The following is a 21,707-nucleotide window of genomic DNA, read 5'->3' as shown; positions in this document are numbered from 1 at the left end:
GCACTCTGAAGCACACCGTGAGTAGTGGGGATGCCGGGGCGTGTGCGTGTGTGAGTCGGGGGAATGTGTGTGAACACGTGTGTGTGACTGTGTGTTTGAGTGGGGAGGATGTGTGCCTGTATGTCACTGTGTGTGAGTTGGGGGGAATGTGTGTGTACACATGTGTGTGACTGTGTGTTTGAGTTGGGGAGGATGTGTGTGTGCACATGTGCATGTGTGTGACTGAGTTGAGGAGGATGTGTGTGTGCACATGTGTGTGACTGTGTGTTGGGGAGGATGTGTGTATGTACACATGTGCGTGTATATGTGACTATGTGTGTGAGTCGTGTAGCATGTGTGTGTACACGTGTGACTGTATATGACTGTGTGTTGGGGGAGGATGTGTGTGTATATGCACATGTGCCTGTATGTGTGACTATGTGTGTGAGTCGTGGAGGATGGGTGTGTGTGTGTACATGTGTGTGTGTGACTGTGTGTGAGTCGGGGAGGATGGGTACGTGTGTACATGTGTATGTGTGACTATGTGTGTGAGTCACGGAGGATGGTGTGTGTGTACATGTGTGTGTGAAACTGTGTGTGAGTTGGGGAGGATGTGTGTGTGTGTACACGTGTGTGACTGTGTGTGACTGTGTGCTGGGGGAGGATATGTGTGTGTGTGTACACGTGTGTGTGGGATGTTCGTGTGACTCGGGGGTGTCAGGAGTCAGACCCTGCCCACACCTGGACAGGAGCCTCGGGGCGCAGGCCCAGCCCCAGGAGCAGGGAAGAGGCAGCTCCGGCAGCGAGTGGGCGGGAGCCCAGCAGGTAAGGACCTCGGGCCCTGCCCCGCCCCTCTGACTGCAGACCCGGGTGGCGGCTCCGCCTGGCTCCTCGGGGTCCTGCCCCCAGGGCAGCGGCGGGAGGGCCGGCAGGCGGTGTGGACAGGGGCCGGCAGGCCAGGCTCTGGGAGGGCCGTGGGTGCAGGACGCGCAGTGCCAGGGCCACGGGAGGGAGGGACACAGGGCGACGCCCCCCGGAGAATCCAGGACCGGGGGGTCTGGGCTGAGTGCGGGGGGTGGACCCCCGGGGTCAGCGGTGCCCTCCTCCCACCGCATGCCTCGCCACAGCTCGGGGCCAGCCTCTGGCCTCTGCCGCGCGTGGACGTCCAGAGGGGACTCGGCGGCTCGGGGCCCGGGCTGCCCCTCCCAGAGGGCCAGAGCGGGGGGAGGGGGAGAGAGAAACGGGGGAGGGGAGGCCGCGTCTCTGCGGGCAGGGGCCGAGTCAGCGGGCCACGCTTAGACCTCGGGCTGTGTAAAATCCGTGTAAAAGGACCCCCGGTGCTGGGACGCCAGGACCACCGGCCACGGGCTCGGCTCCCAGCAGGAAGCAGAGGGGTTAGCGCAAACCAACGGGCAAAGCGATTCTCTGCCACCTGCGCGAACACAGGAAACACACCCCTCCTAGTTCACGGCAAAGGGACAGCGTCCAGGGTGGGCAAGACGCAGCTGGCCCGGCCCCCGAGGAGGGAGCAGAGCAGCCCCTCGAGTCTCAGCAGGAAGCCGGTGTGCACGCCCTCCCCCCCCTCCCCCCAACAAGTAACTTTGTTTTCCAGGGCTCCTCCTGGCCAGCTAAATCTTTTTCCTTCAAAATAACTCAGTTGGACAGAAAATTACCTCCCACGTAATGACGAGCTCCGAGCGGCTTCCTCCTCCTCCGCCGACGCCAGCCGGTGCCACCGCGGGGACTGGAAGCGGACGAGAGAAGGGGGGCACCCGTCACCCCTCGGCCCGAGGGTCTGTGCTCGGGCTCGCCCGCCCGGGCCCCAGAGCACGCCGGCCGGGACCGCGCCTCGCCCTGGACGGGCGTGGATGCTGCTGACACACGCCCACGTCGAGGAGGGGACACAGTTGGGTTTGATACATGAGCACCCTCGATCCAGAATTAATTAGAAACCGAGTAACATCATGTCTTTGACATTACTATGCATCATCTCCTAATTGGCAAAATGATGTTCCATTCAGACGTGTCAGTGGCACGCTGAGTTACGGCCTCATTATACCGCGGTGCTGTAAACAAGCTACCACCGTGGTAGATTAATTAATTTTTTTAACAATAAACAAACAAAGGAAATATCTTTTTGGGGGGTTTCATCATCAGGGTATTTTAACATTAAAAAAATAAATCCTTTGGCAGAGAAAAATGCGAAGCTGTCGTCCTGGAATTCGTGAAGGCCTGGAACCCCGAGGAGGTAAACGAACGTCATTTAAAGGACGCAGCTGGGCCCTCTGTTGGGGCTGTCTTGGGGCAGGGCAGGGCTCCTGGGCTGACCTCTGCCTCAGGGACCAAGGTCAGCTGCGAGGACCCTGGGGGAGGGCTGCAAGGCAAGACTGTGTTTCTGGAACAACCGCAAAGACCCCGAGTTGCAGCCCACGGGCCGCAGGGCCAGGCCGCCGAGGTGTCCACTGCGGAGCGACAGTGTGTGACGGCCGGTGCTGTGTCACTGACTCCACCTGCGAAGCCCGAGGGCCAGGACTCATCTGGCTTCACGGACAGTGCAGCGGCCTCGTCACGCACCCCCCTGCCCCCACCGTGCACTGTCCACTCTCAGGCCACAGCTGGGCCTTCCTGGCTCTCGGAGGCAGGCAGGCTGCTCCTCGGGCCTCATCCGTCCCCTGCTTCTCGGCTGCTTCTGGTCCTCGTGATGCCGTCGGGCTCTGCCCTTTTACCTCCGGGTTCCGTCCTGGTCTTCCGTGTCAGAAGGGCCAGAAGTCACATGGTTTTCACGCAGGTCCCACCCCAAGAGAGAAGTTTCTAGTTCCCCGCTGTGTCCAGTGGCACCAATTCGGACTCATCAAAGCCCCCGAGGCTCAGGAAATCATTTTAAACGGGTCTCTAAGTTCCCCTGCATCACATTCCCGGGCCTGGAAGGCAAAGCACCGTCCTTCCTTCCGCCTCCAGCGAACCACCAGGCTGGCCCTCAGGCCCTCCTGAGGAGAGCTGGCCTCTGGCCGCGCGTTCAAAGGAGGCGCTTCCGTGGGATCCAGAGCGCGAGGGACGTCGCGGCAGGCCCCGTGTCTGTGGCTGTGCAGAGAAGGGCCGGCCGCGCCTCTGCGGGGGCCGGGCCAGGTGAGCCCCAGGCCACCAGCGCCTTCCTTCCAGGACAGAGACGTGCGAAAGAAGGACTCGGGACCCTGCTCACCCTCCTGACCGCCCCCGGCGATGCACCCCGGAGCACACACAGCCCTGACGCCCAACTCCGTCCTCCTGGGCCAGGCCTCAGAGACGGGCGTGTCCAGTGCCGGAGTCCACAGACGAGCCACTCGCTGGCCTGCTCCCAGGGTCCACCTCGGGTCCCTGCCACAGACCTGGGGGCTGGCAGCAATCGCACTGGGGACACAGCACAAGCACCGCTGCGTGCAGGCGGACTCAGCTCCCAGATGCAGGAAGTGCTCAGTTCCCGGGTGCGGGAAGGCGTGTTCACCTCCCGGGTGCGGGAAGGCGTGTTCAGTTCCCGGGTGCGGGAAGGCGTGTTCAGCTCCCGGGTGCGGGAAGGCGTGTTCAGTTCCCGGGTGCGGGAAGGCGTGTTCAGCTCCCGGGTGCGGGAAGGCGTGTTCAGTTCCCGGGTGCGGGAAGGCGTGTTCAGCTCCCGGGTGCGGGAAGGCGTGTTCAGCTCCCGGGTGCGGGAAGGCGTGTTCAGCTCCCGGGTGCGGGAAGGCGTGTTCAGTTCCTGGGTGCGGGAAGGCGTGTTCAGCTCCCGGGTGCGGTCAGCAGTGGTCAGCAAGGAGCTGGCCGCAGGAGCACTGGCACTGGGAAGCCCCTGCTCGAGCAGCGGGGCAGAGGGGGCCACGAGAGCACCCCCTGGAAGGAGAGGGGGCGACCTGAGCTGGGGCCCCTGAGTGACTCCGCTCACTGCCCAGTGCTCGGCCAGGCTCCTGGGAGAGGGTCGTCGACTGCACGGGGAGAGTCTGCGCTCGTGCTCTGGGGCTGCCCGTGCTGGCCGGGCCCCGAGAGGCTGGGCTGTCCTTGGCCCCAGGCGCACAGCCCCGCCCTCGCCCGCCGCACACCCTCCGTGGGACGTGGCTGCAGCCAGGGGAGCAGAGATTCTGGAAGCTTCTCTGCCGACAGCCCCCTGGGCAGGAACAAACCATTCCAGGAAATAGCGGAGAGAAAACGCCAGCGTGGAGGCGTGTTGGGTCGAGGGCCGCCTGGCTCGGCCCGGCAGGGCCCCCCGTCATCGCTGGGTGCATCCGGGAAGCCCCGGGTGACCCAATGACCCCAGGGCCACTCCCTCGGCCCTGCTGGCAGGTGTCTGGCGCAGTCTCGGGGTCACCGTCCCCCATAGGGGGTGGAAACCACACGGGACTGTCCACTCAGGACGTGTGCAGGGGCCCCGGGTTCAGGCGGGGCACGTGGCGAGACCACGGGAGCAGATGCCCATGCGTCTCCCGTGTCTCCACGGAGCCCCCAGTGCCCGGACACGGGCGGCACGCCTGCCCCTTACCTGCGGCCTTGGTTCTCAGCAGCGCCGACGGCTGACTCGGTTCCCCGATGCCGATGCTGTTCCCCGCCAGGACACGGAACTCGTAGTCCACCCAGGGGCTCAGGCCCGCCACCGTGGCCTTGTGTGTGCTGCCGCCGAGGATTTCTGGGACTGAAAGGCGGGGGCCGCGTTGGCCACTGACCCGGCACCCACCACGACAGGCACGTGCGAGGGCCCGAGCACCCACCTGTGGGCACGGCCAGCCAGCCCACCGAGAAGGGGGTCCGCGCCTGGACGATGAAGATCTGGATGGGGCTGTTGTTGCTGGGACCCGGCGTCCAGCTGAGCTCCGCGGTCGTGCTGGAGATGCCGCCGACCGTCACTGCCTCGGGGGGCCCTGGGGGACCTCAAAGCAGACGTCTCACGGTGACTATGGAAGGCGCGTGGCCAAGCTCGAGGCCGGCCGGAGCAAAACACTGAGCACAGGACGTGGTAGCTCATCTGGGCTAACGCGCGACTGAGTCCCCTCTAGGGGAGGAGCGTGACCCAGAGGGAGGACGGCCCGCGGGGCGGGGGGCTGGCCTGGGGGGGCAGGGCAAGCGTGCCCAGGAAGGCTGCCCCCACGGGCACACGGGGCCGGGCCGGGGCCCTCCCTGCCGCGAGCACAGCCCCCGCGAGAGGAGGGAACTCGCTGCTGTTCCCGGCGACCCCCACAGGAGACCCTGGCCGCTGGGCGGGCGAGGAGGCTGCGGCCAGGCCACGCCCCGCGGGGCCCTACCTCGCACGATGACGTCGGCCGCCGCGGACAGGCTCTCCAGGGGGGACCTCACGGCGCACACGTACGTCCCCGAGTGCGGCAGCTGGATGTTCCTGACCATCAGGTCGCCCACGGCGTCCTGCAGAGGGAGCGGGTGGGGCCGGGCGCCCCCGCACACGGCCCACCCCCGCCGGACCCGACCCCGCACACGGCCCACCCCCGCCGGACCCGCCCCCGCCCCGCACACGGCCCACCCCCGCCGGACCCGCCCCCGCCCCGCACACGGCCCACCCCCGCCGGACCCGCCCCCGCCCCGCACACGGCCCACCCCCGCCGGACCCGCCCCCGCACACGGCCCACCCCCGCCGGACCCGCCCCCGCACACGGCCCACCCCCGCCGGACCCGCCCCCGCACACGGCCCACCCCCGCCGGACCCGCCCCCGCCCCGCACACGGCCCACCCCCGCCGGACCCGCCCCCGCCCCGCACACGGCCCACCCCCGCCGGACCCGCCCCCGCACACGGCCCACCCCCGCCGGACCCGCCCCCGCACACGGCCCACCCCCGCCGGACCCGCCCCCGCACACGGCCCACCCCCGCCGGACCCGCCCCCGCCCCGCACACGGCCCACCCCCGCTGGACCCGCCCCCGCCCCCGCACACGGCCCACCCCCGCCGGACCCGCCCCCGCCCCCGCACACGGCCCACCCCCGCCGGACCCGCCCCCCGCCCCGCACACGGCCCACCCCCGCCGGACACGACCCCCGCCCCGCACACGGCCCACCCCCACCGGACCCGCCCCCGCACACGGCCCACCCCCGCCGGACCCGCCCCCGCCCCGCACACGGCCCACCCCCGCCGGACACGACCCCCGCCCCGCACACGGCCCACCCCCGCCGGACCCGCCCCCGCACACGGCCCACCCCCGCCGGACCCGCCCCCGCCCCGCACACGACCCACCCCCGCCGGACACGACCGCCGCCCCGCACACGGCCCACCCACGGCCGGACCCGACCCCCGCCCCCGCACACGGCCCACCCCCGCCGGACACGACCCCGCCCCGCACACGGCCCACCCCCGCCGGACCCGACCCCCGCCCCCGCACACGGCCCACCCCCGCCGGACCCGCCCCCGCCCCGCACAGGGCCCACCCCGCCGGACCCGCCCCCGCCCCGAACACGGCCCACCCCCGCCGGACCCGCCCCCGCCCCGCACACGGCCCACCCCCGCCGGACACGACCCCCGCCCCCGCACACGGCCCACCCCCGCCGGACACGACCCCCGCCCCCGCACACGGCCCACCCCCGCCGGACACGACCCCGCCCCGCACACGGCCCACCCCCGCCGGACACGACCCCCGCCCCGCACACGGCCCACCCCCGCCGGACACGACCCCCGCCCCGCACACGGCCCACCCCCGCCGGACCCGCCCCCGCCCCGCACACGGCCCACCCCCGCCACCCGCCCCCGCCCCCGCACACGGCCCACCCCCGCCGGACCCGCCCCCGCCCCCGCACACGGACCCACCCCCGCCGGACCCGCCCCCGCCCCGCACACGGCCCACCCACGGCCAGACCCGACCCCGCCCCCGCACACGGCCCACCCCCGCCGGACCCGACCCCGCCCCCGCACACGGCCCACCCACGGCCGGACCCGACCGCCGCCCCGCACACGGCCCACCCCCGCCGGACCCGACCCCGCCCCCGCATACGGCCCACCCACGGCCGGACCTGACCGCCGCCCCGCACACGGCCCACCCCCGCCGGACCCGACCCCGCCCCCGCACACGGCCCACCCACGGCCGTGCCCCGCCGGACACGACCCCCGCCCCCGCACACGGCCCACCCCCGCCGGACCCGACCCCGCCCCCGCACACGGCCCACCCCCGCCGGACCCGACCCCGCCCCCGCACACGGCCCACCCACGGCCGGACCCGCCCCCGCCCCCGCACACGGCCCACCCACGGCCGGACCCGACCGCCGCCCCGCACACGGCCCACCCCCGCCGGACCCGACCCCGCCCCCGCATACGGCCCACCCACGGCCGGACCTGACCGCCGCCCCGCACACGGCCCACCCCCGCCGGACCCGACCCCGCCCCCGCACACGGCCCACCCACGGCCGTGCCCCGCCGGACACGACCCCCGCCCCCGCACACGGCCCACCCCCGCCGGACCCGACCCCCGCCCCCGCACACGGCCCACCCCCGCCGGACCCGACCGCCGCCCCGCACACGGCCCACCCCCGCCGGACCCGACCGCCGCCCCGCACACGGCCCACCCCCGCCGGACCCGACCGCCGCCCCGCACACGGCCCACCCCCGCCGGACCCGCCCCCCGCCCCGCACACGGCCCACCCCCGCCCGACCCGCCCCCGCCCCCGCACACGGCCCACCCCCGCCGGACCCGCCCCCGCCCCCGCACACGGCCCACCCCCGCCGGACCCGACCCCCGCCCCGCACACGTCCCACCCTCGGCCAGACCCGACCCCCGCCCCGCACACGGCCCACCCACGGCCGTGCCCCGCCGGACCCGACCCCCGCAGCCGGCCAGGTCCGTGGAGGGCGTGCGACGCCCCGGGACAGGCAGGGCTCGGAGACACGCGGGGAGGCCGCGATGGGCAGAGGGGCCGACACTTACGCCGCCGACCCTCTCGAAGTGGGCCGCTCCCCTCTGCAGGCGCAGCTGCTCCCCGTTGAAGGTCCACTCGAAGGTCACATGGACGCTGGGGTCTCGGGACACCTGGCACGGGAGCACGATGCTCTCGCCCACCATGACGTCCATGCTGGACGGCGGCAGCGTGATGAGGGTCCTCTCTGGGGGGAGAGACGGGGGCTGGGGTGCCACACACACTCTCACACTCACACTCACACACACTCACATACTCACACACACTCATATACTCACATACTCATACACACACTCACACACACACTCTCACACTCACACACTCACACACACTCACACACACTCACACACACTCTCACACTCACACACTCACACACGCTCACACACTCACACACTCACACTCACACACACTCACACACTCACACACTCACATACTCACACACACTCATATACTCACATACTCATACACACACTCACACTCACACACTCACACACTCATACTCACACACTCACACGCACACATACTTACACTCACACATACGCACATACTCACACACTCACATTCACATATATATACATACACTCACACTCACACACATCCACACATCCACACTCACATACATACACTCACACATTCAAACTCAAATATACTCACACACAAATACACGCATGCTCGCACACTCACATTAACACACACTCACACACATGCTCACACACTCACACATTCACACTCACACACATACTCACACATTCACACACATGCTCACATACACTCACACACATACACACTCATATACATACACACACTCACATACATACTCACACTCACACACACTCACACTCACACCCACTCACGCACACCCACACCCCCCATCGGTTGGCTGTGTAGGTCTTGGGCCCTACAGTGGCAGCCCGGGGTCTCTGTCCCCCTGGCAGGTGCCCTGCCCCACAGCCCAGCGTGTCACAGCCCTCAAGCTTGGGGCGTTCTTGGTCCCCTCCGTCAGGCAGCATCGTGGAGGCCGGCGCTGAGGGGACGGCCCTGCTCAGGGACACGCCTCGGCGTCCACTACAGCTCTGACTGGAGCTCCAGCATAGCCCACGCGGCCCCAGCCCGCCACCGGGGCTGACCCCAGTGCTGAGCGGGTGGCGCAGGACGGCCTCACACCCTCTGACTGACCGTGATGAGCCCGTGTTAGCTTCCGGGCCGGTGACTCCACCTCAGTTTAAGGTGCGTCGCGGGTGCTGAGCTGTGGCTCCCTCGCTAAGGTCCTGCTCGTGGGGTTAGTTATCGTCCACCCTGGCGGCTCCCCGAGGAGCGGCCACTGCAGCCCCCGGCCCCGCCTCCCACCCCCACTGTCCTGAGCGCAGCTCCGCCTTCCACTGACCGCACGGGTGACCGCACGGGCGGGCTGTTCCTGGCCGCAAGACAGCCATGACGGTGGCCCCGGTGCCTTGTTGTAAGTGACCCCGTAAACATTCTTCACTTCAGACAGCGAAGGGGACCCAAGGGGCCACCCGGTCACAGCAAGCTGGACGCCGACCGTGACCAGAGTCTGAGGGTGGAGAGGTTTGAATCAGGGCACGGGGCACACACAGGCCCTGGCCCACGCGCCCCCAGGCCGAGGCAGGAGGGTGACCACGCGGTCCCTCCCGGAGCAGCTCTGGGCCAAGCGTGATTCTAACAGGTGACCTCCAGGCGTTCCTCTGTCTTCTCGTGGTTTCTTCCCGCCACCGCAGAGACCCTGAGCCCCGAGGAGGGGCCCACCCCGAGGAGGCCGTGTCCACTGCGCTTAGCAAGAGAAGCCCCAGAATACTGACCCGCGTCTCTGCTGCAGAGACCCCCATACCCAGCCCAGGGTGGCCGTGGCAAGAGAGAAGCAATGAAGGAGGGTTTGAGCACAGGCCCGGCAGCTGTGGGGATTAAAGCACACGGCCCACGGCCCGACACCCGGAGAAACCCGCCCCACCCCTGTCAGACACGCCTTTGTGTTCGGAGAGTTTTTAAATGTCCTTTCCTATGTTCTAGTAGACATTTCATTTTTCTAATTTAAAAGCGTAGGTGTGATGGGTTGCAATGTTGTTAATGACAGGGTCCCGTGGAGGTGACGCTCCAGTAACAATCCGCCACCCGCGTGCTCCATCTCAGCCCCAGACCCCGGGGATCTGTCACTTTTATTCTGAGTATTCTGAAGAGACGTCCCGAGCATCCTTTGGTGGGGTGACCCGTATCCAGGTCCAAGTCTTCTCATACCCCCCCCCACCGCCCCGTCGAGGGCAGATGATGTCCAGGGGCACATAGAAATGGAACCTTCCATACGGAGAGAAAATGTTTTCTCTTTCTGAAGTTTCTCTGAAAAAATCACATCGCCAATTTCTTACATATCACATTGGTGGACAAGTGGGCTCAGCACCCAGGAGAGAAGAGAGAGAAGGAGAAAGAGAAGGAGGGAGAGAGATGGAGGGAGGAAGAGGGAGAGCGGGAGAGAGGGAAAGAGAGGGGAGAGAGAGGGAGAGAGAGGCAGAGACAGGGAAAGGGAGAGAGAGGAGAGAGAGGGGAGGGAAAGAGAGAGGGAGAGAAAGAAAGAGAGTAGAGAGAGGGGGAGTGAGAGAGAGGAAGGGAGGGAAAGAGAAGGAGGGAGGGAGGGAGAGGGAGAGAGGGAGGGGGAGGGAGAGAGAGGGAGGGGGACAGAGGAGGGGTCTGTCTTGGCCTGTGGCCTGGGTCACACACCGTGTGGCATCGGAGGCTGAGAAGAGCCCCACGGGTGGGGCAGGGGTGCAGGCACAACCTCTCTGGAGGCAGTATCTGTCCCGAGGGCAGACCAGCACGTGTGCCCTCCCTCAGGCAGACCAGCACGTGTGCCCTCCCCCACGCAGTAGCCGTGCCCAGGTCCTCCCTGGCGGGCAGGGGCTCTCACAGCCAGGGGTGGGCAGGGCCTCCAACACCGCCCTGAACCATGGACTCAGCTGCGCTGACCCCTTGGGAAGAGACAGGAGCACCATTTTACTGTGTCACCAGAGAGCCGAGTCTTGACATATCTATCAACTACTTCACGAAATAACTGTTTTGTGCTTATTTTTACAGGGTCTCTGTAAATACCTCACCGGCCGACCTCCATGACCTCCACTGCCCAGCCACCGCCACGCTCCAGGCCTCTTTCCGGACACTTGGGCCGAACCTCACGCATGAGCGAAGCCCACAGAACCAGGTAAGGCAGAACTTTTCGACCTTGGACTCCAGGCTCAACGGGACCCGGAAACAAGATCCTCTGTCGGCCTCCTCCAATCTCTGGCGCTCCAGGGATCACACCCAGGCCCACCCTACCCACGCCAGATAAACATCTCACCAGCCGACCTCCACTGCCTCCACTGCCCAGCCACCGCCATGCTGTAAACTGCCTTCTGGACCCTGCAGTCGCTTTGCGGCCACGTTACACACCATAAGACACTCAATACCCATTTTCCATAATTTCAGCATCATATTTGATGGGGTTCAAATACGGTGTGAACCATGGGAATATCTGTAAGGGTGATTGGAGGCCGCGCTAAAAGCCTCCATCCCTCTCGGAGAGCCCAGCAAGCTACCGAGAGTACCCCACCCGCACGACAGAGACTGGCAAGCTACTCGTGGTGTATTCAATATGCCAAAAACAGTAACAAAACGGGCCTCATCTGCCTGACACCGAGAGAACCCCCAATACGGCAGCGTTAAGAAGGATGAGCAAGGAGAGGCTGATAAGATCTCAGGGATGAACTAACTAGACTGCCAAAATGAAGAAAGACTAAAATGACTGTCTGTACTTTCAATGCACATACGCTGGCATCGGAAGCATCCATCAAGGACCTGATGGTGCAAGTGCAGAAGATCAAGTATGACATCATTGGTCTGACTGAAACGAGAAGGCATCGATCACATCACGCCATTTTCGACACTGGAGAAGAACTGTTCCTCGGAACATGCGACAACAGAGGTGTTGGTGGTGTCAGTGTCCTTGTCAACACGAACTTGGCCATGAGCATTGATTCATTCAACTGCCTAACAACCTGAGGGGGCTGGAGCGACAGCACAGCGGGTAGGGCATTTGCCTTGCACGCGGCCGACCCGGGTTCGATTCCCAGCATTCCATATGGTCCCCTGAGTACCAACAGGGGGGATTCCTGAATGCAGAGCCAGGACTGACCCCTGTGCATCTCCAGGTATGACCCAAAAAGCAACAACAACAAAAAAATGCCTAACAACCCGAATCGGACGATTACGCTTGAATAGATGTGGCTCACTGCCGGCAGTTTCTAGCTTCATCGTCTACGCACCAACATCCAACTATGATGAAGAAGAAATTGAGAACTTCTACATGGAGCTGGAGAAGTTCTATAAAGATCACACCTTCTACAAGATCATTGTTGGTAATTTTAATGCCAAGATAGGACCAAGAAGGTCACCTGAAGAACTCCACATTGGGAACCATGGCCTAGAATGGAACGAACAGGGTGAGAGACTGTCTGAATCAATCATGTCGACCAAGACCATCCATGGTAACTCACAGTTCCAGAAGGTCGAATCTAAATGTTGGACAGTCCCAGTGGACAGTTCCACAATGAAATTGACCACATAATATTCAATCATAGGTTTTGCCTGACCAATGTCGCTGTTGTCCCAAAATTCCAAATGGGATTGGACCACCATCTCCTTCATGCAAAATTCTACTTCACAGAGCAGGAAGAAAGGTCTGCAAAGTTTAAGTTTAAGAAGAGAACTCCCAGAATGACCACCAACTGGGAGCTCTTTGGCACTATTGCGGCAACATGGGAAGATGATGTCTTTGACAATATCGACGAAGAATATGATCGACTGGTTCAGCACCTCCATGACTGTTCGAAGAATGCCGAGAGTGGGAAAGCCACAAACAGACGCCTGTCTTTGGAAACTCTCGAGCTCATTCATCAACTTGGTTTGGCACGAGCCTCAGGTAACCATAAGCTAATGGCTGAGCTCGAAAAGCTGTGCAGAGAAGCCAATAAAGGAAGACCTCAAAGAGAGAAGAGCAGCAGTGTTGGCCAGTGCAGCAGGAGCCAGGAAAAGTATTTGCAATGCTCGCCTGTCCTTCGCCAACTACAAGACCAAGATGACTGCCCTCCCACGTCCTAATGGATCTATCACATCTTCCAGAAGGGCAATGGAGAGGATTATTCATGATTTCTACTCGGATCTCTTTGACAGCCACGTCCACCTGCCCACATACCAAATTCCGCAGGATGGATATGTCGTTCCCAACGTCCTCCCTTCTGAAATCCAACATGCCATTTCATTGGTAAAGACGCATACAGCACCTGGTCCAGACAAGGTCTGACCCAAACACCTGAAGAGTCTGCCACCAGTACTCATCAATACACTGGGTCAGCTCTTCACACGCTACCTGTCTGAAGGTTCTGTCTCAGTGGAAAACCAGCAGGACCGTTCTGTTGTACAAGAAGGGAGACATCCACGACATCGGCAACTATCGCCCAATCTGCCTGCTATCTGTCGTCTACAAGTTGTTCACTCAGTCATCCTGAATAGAATAGGCAGAGCACTAGACGAAGGACAACCATGCGAGCAAGCCGGGTTCCAAAGGGGATTCAGCACGATAGACCATATCCACACGGTGACCAAACTCATTGAAGTTTTGCGAGAGTTCAAGATGCCACTCTGTCTAACGTTCATCGACTTAAAGACGGCCTTCGATTCTGTTGAGACTGAAGTGGTCATCGAAGCCCTGGCCAAACAGGGCGTTCAAACTCAGTACATCAAGATCTTCCAAGAGCTGTATTACGAATTCACCACCAGGATCTCACCATTCTACAAGGAAGTGATCATTGACATGAAGAGGCAGATTTGGCAGGGTAATATTATTTCACCGAAACTCTTCAGTGCCACTCTCAAAAACATCATGCGGTGACTGGAATGGGAAGGAATGGGAGTAAAGATAGATGGTCGGCAACTATACCACTTCCTCTTCGCTGATAACATTGTTCTCATAACACCAAACATTAGCCAAGCCGCACAAATCTGGCCGACTTCGACCGCGAGTGTGGAAAGGTTGGACTGCAGCTGAATCTCAGCAAAACAATGTTCATGGAAAACAAACTAGTCCCTGACATTCCATTTGCTCTCAATGGAATGAACATCTCCGAATGCAGCAGCTATGTGTACCTGGGTTGAGAACTCAACATGAGGAACAACTTAGTGCCAGAAATGCACAGGAGGAAGAGAGCAGCGTGGAATACCTTCAAGAGCGTCGAAGAAATGGTTAAGAGGACAAAGAACCTCCGGTTCCAGGCACACAAGACTCCACTGTTCTTCCTGCACTAACATATGCCTCAGAGACCTGGGTCCTACACAAACAGGATGAGAATGTAATTCCGGGATCCTAAAGAGGAATCGAAAGAGCTATGGTTGGAGTGTCACGTTTCACTCAAGTGAGAGAAGGAATCCGGAGTTCCAATCTCCATCAACGGTCAAGAATCAGGGAAGCTGTCTCCTTTGCCAAGGAGTCAAAAATCAGATGGGCTGGACAAGCGATTCAGAGATAACTGTTGGACTGAGCTGTTACCAACCAGATTCCACAGGACGTCAAAAGACCATGTGGCCGCCCACCTACCAGATGGTCAGTCTTCTTCCTCAAAACCCTGAATGAACGTTTTGAGGCTCTTCGTGTTCCTGGAGTGAGCAGATATCATTGAACTACACTAGCACGCGACAGGGACAAATGGAGACATTACTGGCACCCACTCGAGCAAATCGGAAATCAACAGGATGACAAGTGATACAAGTGATTACAGGGTCTAAGCCAGTGGTCTCAAAGTTTTATGGTGCATAAGAATTTCCTGAAGAGCATATTCAAATTGTGTGTTTCTGGGTCTGGAGCTGCGGCCTGGAGGTAGAGTACCTCACATGGGCGAGTGCTGGGGAGATCTGGCACCCAGCCCTTGTAAACACACATGTGCACACATCCTGGAGTGATGGGGCACCAGCCCACGTGAGCACGTGTGTGCACATATCCTGGGTGATGGGGCACCAGCCCACGTGAGCACAGATGCATACACACACAGTGAACTTCTGTCCTGCCGCCAGGAATGCAGCCTCGGGGAGGCGGGGGGGGGGGGGGTGGAACGAGGGTTCTGGGAACTCCCTTCTCCCGTGGGTTTTCAGACATGAGCTCAGTTCCTGTGCTCTGAGCAACGCTGCTGTGAGTTTTGAAATCTGTGCCCAGAATCTCTTGCAGGAGGAAAATGCGAGCGTGTAAATCGGTGGCCAGAGAGCCTTGACTTCTCGACTTCGGATTACGTACCCAGTAAGTGGTACCGGTTACCGAGGCTTCAGAACAATCAAGATGCACGCGAACATCAGGTGTCCGAACTCCCCCTGTTTCCTGCACCTGCACTGAGAAGCCGTGCGGGGTTTTAGTGTAGCAAAGATCAGAGTGTTTCTCAGTGCTAAGTTTTCCATTCTTATTAGGCCATGAAATGCTCTAAATCCCTCTAACAACCCCCAGTGTATCTCATGGTAGTTCTTCCTTTTGAGGGGCACACCCACTCAGGTTTGCCCCTGGCTCTGCACTCAGGGACCGTCCTGGTGGGCTCAGGGGACCTGTGGGGTCCTGGGTCCACCCTGGTCACCTACTGGCCAGGTGGTAGTTGCACCGCCATCTCCTGACCCCTCAGGATAGACTACCTGAGAAACATTGTTTGCAAATAATATTCTCAGGATTGAAAGGATGATGTGCAGGTGCATGTGTATCTATTTAGCACGAAAATACACAGTTACGTGATGATCCTGTAAATGTAAGCAAATGATCCAGGAGTAGTCGCCACATTTATAGGCGGCCTTGTTGCTCTGTCTGAAGGCTCTCCCGTCTCAAGGAAACAGCACGGGTAGAGTTATGTGATGGCAGGAAGTTCCTCTCTGCACGGTGGGTTTTGGAGAACGTAGTGGGTGCGGGATGGACTTAGGGGGCCGGGCGGGTGTGGAGGTGCAGGACGCAGGGCCCCGCTCTGACTGCGGGTCAGACTGACTCTGACTGCAGGGACTCCACACCACTCTCTCCTCAACTCCTGTTTATCATCTTCAGCAGCACTGAGGAAACCAAGCCCAGAAGACGGGTCAGGACCGCGAGTGTCGGCGCCCAGGGAGGGGTGCTCCTTCCCCGCCGCCCGCGCCGGGGAGAGCTGGCCACTTCTTCAGGATTATGCTAAAGATGAATGAGAAGTATTCATGAAATATTCATGGAACTTCAGAATTTTAATATTTGCCATTTTCAATCTCTTTCAGTGAGATAAAAATCTTATGAAAACAGCTTGATTCAACACACTTCTCTTACAACGTGTGGGAGAGGAGAGGACAGGGCCCGGCAGAGGCGGAAACCCTCTCGGAACTGCCCGGAAGCTTCCAGAACACTGTCCTGGTCACACCCAAAGAGACAGGAAACGGAGTCACGCCAGCATGCGCTGGGACTGGTCACATGACCGTCTCTCCAGCATCTGCCCTGACACTGCCCGGGTGGCCTCAGCCGCCGACCTGCACACGGTCCCGAGAGCACCCAGGAAATGGCATCCAGGGCCGCTGTAGTCTGAGAATTTTGCTCCTTTAACTCCGGTGAATTCTTTGGGGAACAAACGTTCCCGAGTCTGAGCCGAGATGGAGCCGGCGGCCCTCAGAGGAGGACGGGCGTCACTCGAGGGCCTTTCTCTGCTCTGTCGGCACATCCTAGACGCCACAGAGACGCCACAGGGAAGAGCTGCGGGTACAGACACGGGCACGCGGGGCTCCACGGACACGGGCTGGTGGGGCTTCTCGCGATTCCGTCCCCAAGGCAGATGACAGTGCCCTGAGGCTGGGGCCCACTCTGGCCCGGCCCCCACTTAGGGGGGTCACACGGTTCGTGGGAAACGGCAAAGAAAACCAACAAGGAATCACTGTGATGCGGAAACAAAGTGTGAGGGACACGACGGCCCGGCCCAGCCCAGGCACGGGTTCAAGGACGGGAGCACTGGTGTGGCGGGCTCAGAAAGACGGGGTGGGAGGAGCACGGCGGGGAGTGGCAGGGGCCCCTAGCGGCCGTGCTCGGGGCGCGGGAAGGAAGCAGCAGGCAGAGGCGCCGGGAAGGGCGGGGTCCGGGCAGCAAGAGCAGCTGAGGAGGCCGTGGAGGGGCTCAGGGTCCCGGGCACGTGGTGTGTGTGTGTGGGGGGGGTGAGCGGTCACCCAGCTGCGTGGGAGGAGGGACGGGACCGGGGAGTGACCAGACCCAGGCTGCATGTCCACAGCGCGAGCCCCGGAGCAAGGCCGCCCGCTCAGCGCCCCAGCCCCTCCCAGGGCGCGAGACGGACGTCTGCGAGCGAGGACAGGGCCTGGCAGCCCTCCTGGCCGCAAGATCCTTGGCCCGGAACAAGGGTGTCTGCGGCCGGAGTGGAAGCCCCTCGCAGCCCCAGAGCTGCCTGGAGGCGGCGGCACGAGCCGGGGGATGAACTAACGTCAAATCCACAGAAACAAGCAGAGCAGGAAAGAGACTCGCCCGGGGAGAGCAATCATGGAGCCTCCAGGGCTGAGGCTCAGAAGTGAGCCGCGTCCAGCAAGCACACGGACATGGCGGCAGGTGGGCAGCGCGGCCCGAGGCTTCCACCGAGCTCCGAGCACCCGCCGTGTCCAGCCTCGGGGACGGCCACGGAACCCGGCTGCCCCCTCCGACGGGGCGGGGCTCTGAGCCTCCCAGGTGGGGGGTGCCCGGCCTCTCGCCCAGCCGAGGCCCAGCGGAGCCCAGTGGCCGCCGGTGTCTCAGTGACCGTGGATTTGCCACGGGGCACCTTACCGACACTTCAACACTGGCGGGGGTCCGGCCAAAGCCCCCTGCGTGCCGAGCAGCAGAGCGGGTCTGGGGGAGTAGCTGGCGTGGGAAGGGGAGCGGGAGGACACGTCCCCGCAGCGTGCAGTGACCGGAGAAGCCCCGGCTGAGGAGGGACACGCACTCTGCCCCTCGCGTGGGGTCACATCACTGCCCGTCCACGGGGCAAAGAGCTCTGCCAGCCCCACGCGTGTCTTCACAACGGCCGTCGTGTCCACCCGCCCCTGCCCGTCGCCCTGTGCTGGACAGTGGAGGGTGTCGGGGGTGGGGCCGGGGTGTGGCGCAGGGTGACGGCACTGGGGCCGACAGACCAGACCCTGCACGGCGGCCCTGGCACGAAGCCTCTCGAGAGGGGGTCTCTGGGCAGAGCTGGCAAGGACAGGGCGCCGGCCAGCACCGGGTGTCCGGCCCTGGGCCTCACTCAGCAGCCAGGACACAGGAACTGTCGCGTGTGCTTAGCGTGTCCTCCCAGCTGCAGCCTCGAGCCTGGACTGGGCCTGGACAAGGGCAGAGCCGAGAAGGAGCAGTGGCCGGCCCACGATGCTGGACTCCTGTGACTGGACTTTGTCGTAAGCCGAGACCCTCTATAAAATGTGTGTGTGTGTGTGTGTGTGTGTGTGTGTGTGTGTGTGTGTGTTTGGCAACACAGTGAACACCATCAGCTGCTCCTGGAGGGGGTTTCTCCGCGCACCCGTATCCTCACTCCATGTCTGCCTGGGCCAAGTGGACTTTCTCTCCTCACTAAGCACAGAAGGCGCATCCGGTAGGTTCCGGCTGGGCCATCAGAGTGGCTCGAGCAGCAAATGTCCCGACGTCCCCCCAGACCTGAGCCCGTGGCCCCTTCCTGAGGACACCCGGCCCCCTGCCCCCTGGGTGTGTGTCCTCCTGAGCCCAGGTGGCCGTGGCCGCGCCTGTCTTTCCAGGCCGGTCCTACTCTCTGGGGCCCGATGCAGGAGTCCCAGGAAGCCACCGGGCTGTCCCCGGCCACAGAGGGACGAGGTTTGTCCCTCACCTCCTCCTCGGCCCCCTGGTCTCTCCAAACACCCTGTCCCAAGGCCCCAGACAACCGCCCTCTGCCTGCGGGTCTCAGGGCCAAAGGGCGTGTGCCCGACTCCCTCCCGAGGAATCCCCATGGGGAACAGTTTCCCCCAACAGTACCTGGACACGTCCACCTGTGCCCGCTGCTCAGTGCTCCTTTACACAAGACGAAGGACTCCAGACACCCCAGTGACAAAGACGGCCGGCCTTGGCCGGGCCAACGGTTTTCAGCCGCGCGAGGAGAGAGCACTGTCCCCAGTGAGCTTCGGAGGGAAGAGGATTTCCTCCGGATCCTGTAAAATCCCCTACCCACTCCCTCCCTGAAGGCGCCGGTATCAGTCACTTTCAAATCAGCCTCTTCCTTTCTGTCGCGACGCCCTCACCTGCCTTTGCAGAGGGGGGGGACACCGCAGGGCCCGTGAGCAGCCGGGACGCGTCTCTCCAGCAGCGCACCGTGGGCTGGGGGAGGGGCGGCTGGCAGATGGGGCCCGACGTGGCTTGTCATCTCTCTGAAATTGCGCTTCGGGTTGACTCAATAAAGCCGGCGTCTCCAGAAAGCCGGGCTCGGCTTCTCAAATCCGTTAAAGTGCCTTTTATAGCCAGAAAGCCTCCAATTATCTCCCTGTCTCGGCCGCGCGGAGCGGGGGTGCAGCCGTGCCGGTGCGTGCCCTCATTCTGCTGGGGAGAACGGATGGGCCACTCTGTGTGCGGCTATAATAAAGACTTCTATCACAAAGAATAAACAACTAAATGAGCAGCAATAAACTTAATTTGCACATTAGATATGCTTTTCCAAGTTCCGACATTTCGGTTGAAAATAATGCTGGAGCAATGAGGCCTATAATTGAACATCCCAAACTTCTCCAGAGGGGAACACAAACAAATGTTGCCTGCAAACAAGATCATTTTTATAGCCTGCTGTTACTCTGCTTTTTAATAATTTTCCAAATGCCAGATCAAATAATTTCCCCTCTGATGTGATTTTCATACACCTCTCGGTGGATGCTCCGGAGTGATCTGAGTCATGCCCTCAGCCACGGACACCCTGCAGCTGCCCGGCGTGCGCCCTGCCCGCTGGGGCCCGGGGACCCGCACGGCGCGGCTCTCAGCCCGCGTGGGGCTCGCGAGACCGGGGCTAATCACCCTCCGACGCGGGAATAGCTTCCCTGCCGCGGAGCGAGATCGGATCTCCCGACAGGCCCCGCAGATGACTCGATGCCTCCCCTGCAGATAAACCCTATCAGCTAAGAACTAAGCTGGGGAACATCTTCCTCTTGTAACTATTATCTTTTTACATGTTATCTCACAAGGACATTCTCGCATGACTGCGGCTGATAAGTAAATTCAAAGGGAGAGGATTGTTTTTTATCGGCTTTACTGAAATTTCTCATTTGCTCCTTACCAGCCGATTACCGGGAAGGTCACTACGTGCTGGTTCTGGTTTGAGAAATAAAATCCTATTTGGCTGCATGATGACAATTAGGTGTGAAAGTGGGTACGTGTGTGTGCTTGTGTGTGTGTGTGTGTGTGTGCACACGCGCAGACCATTGTATGCGCGTGCGCACACACACACACGGATTGATGTGCTTTTAAGAGAGGTAAATGGCTGAGCTACGTGAACACCAATGAGATTATTTCCTAGGTAAAAGCATTAGATTTTTTTTTTTAATGTTTTTTGGACCATGCCCTGTGGTGCTCGAGGGTGTGGCCCTGCCCTCGGGAATCACCCCTGGTGGGCCTGGGGGCCCCTGTGGGATGTGAAGGATGGAATTTGGCTCTGCCACATACCAGACATACACATTCTAGGCTATTACTGGGGACTGGGAGTGTTAAGCTTTGAGAGTTTAAAAATAAAACGAATACCCCCTTATACGAGATGGCCAGACTTCTCCGTCAAAGCCTGGATGAACGGTTTGAGGCTCTTCCTGTTCCTGGAGCGAGCAGGTATCAATGGGCTACACTAGCACATGACAGGGACAAATGGAGACATTACTGGCGCCCGCTCGAGCAAATCGAAGATCAACAGGAAGACAAGTGATGCAAGTGAACACTCCCTTGGCAGTGATCCCTCTGCGTCCCCCCGGGGAGGGCGCCGGCAGTCTGCATGGAGGCTGAGCTACGCCTACCCCGACCCCAGACCCCAAGCCCCCAGGAACAAGGCAGCTCACTTTGAACTCGGGATGCAAGTGAGGGAGGCAGCAGACGGACGCCCCGTGCCTGTGAGCCCAGGAAGGGCTCGTCTCCGCAGGGCCGGCAGGATGCCCGCCTGGTCTGCCTGCGAGAAACAGCCCCCGGGGGTTGGAGAAACAGCTGTTCATCCCCGGAGCCACCGGCTGCACAGGGTGGCCCAGGAGAAAATCCCAACCCTGCGCAGGGGTGCCGGGGGGGGGGGGGGGGCTCCCTGCACACGAGCTCTGGGCCGACGCCCTCCGCTCCCGGCAGACACAGACGGCAGCTCGGCGCCACCCCTGTCTTCCTTAGATTCCTGCCCAAGAGGGAGCACTGGTGTGCAGGGAGGATCCGCGGTGGGGCCAGACAAGAAGACAAAGGTGCCCCAGGAGCTAAAGAAGCGAAGGGAGTGGGCTGGAGGGAGCACTGCAGGGCGGGTACACACAGCTGACCTGCCTCTCGGGCCCGGCACCCCAGAGGGAACCCCGCGTCCCCGGCCCCCGGAATGACCCCGAAGCACAGAGCCCTGCGCACAGCTGGCAGAAACACAGCAACAAAGAACAGAATGGAAAGAAAAAATGAAAAACTAATGGTGAGTTCTTTGTCGCTTGGTCTTAATTTCCGTTCACTACTGCCGGCAGAGAAATCTGGAAATGGGCGCGCGCATACCTCGGGCTGCTGCGTTCTGGGAGGAGAGAGCCCTGGTCTAGTAGCTGCTGGGAACCGCCATCCACGCCAGCCGCCCCACTGCAGACCCTCCGCCTGCCCTCCCGGGGGGCCACTTCCA

General features: G+C 62.0%; 1 protein-coding gene across 2 annotated transcripts in view; it reads right to left on the bottom strand.

Annotated features, from left to right (window-relative positions):
* LOC101545784 (contactin-6) overlaps window positions 1-21,707 on the bottom strand; it is a 195,391-nt gene that overhangs the window by 23,491 nt on the left and 150,193 nt on the right. For both annotated transcript variants that reach the window (XM_055135884.1, XM_055135885.1), the window contains exons 13-17: window positions 7,854-8,029; window positions 5,238-5,355; window positions 4,707-4,865; window positions 4,481-4,630; window positions 1,653-1,723 (exon numbers count right to left, since the gene is read on the bottom strand). In XM_055135884.1, the coding sequence (XP_054991859.1) occupies window positions 1,653-1,723; window positions 4,481-4,630; window positions 4,707-4,865; window positions 5,238-5,355; window positions 7,854-8,029 (674 nt within the window). The remainder of the gene's footprint in view (window positions 1-1,652; window positions 1,724-4,480; window positions 4,631-4,706; window positions 4,866-5,237; window positions 5,356-7,853; window positions 8,030-21,707) is intronic.

This window comes from Sorex araneus, chromosome 4 (genome assembly GCF_027595985.1).
Source record: "Sorex araneus isolate mSorAra2 chromosome 4, mSorAra2.pri, whole genome shotgun sequence".
Classification (NCBI taxonomy): Eukaryota; Metazoa; Chordata; class Mammalia; order Eulipotyphla; family Soricidae; genus Sorex; species Sorex araneus.
This window is presented reverse-complemented; position numbering and strand designations above follow the sequence as displayed.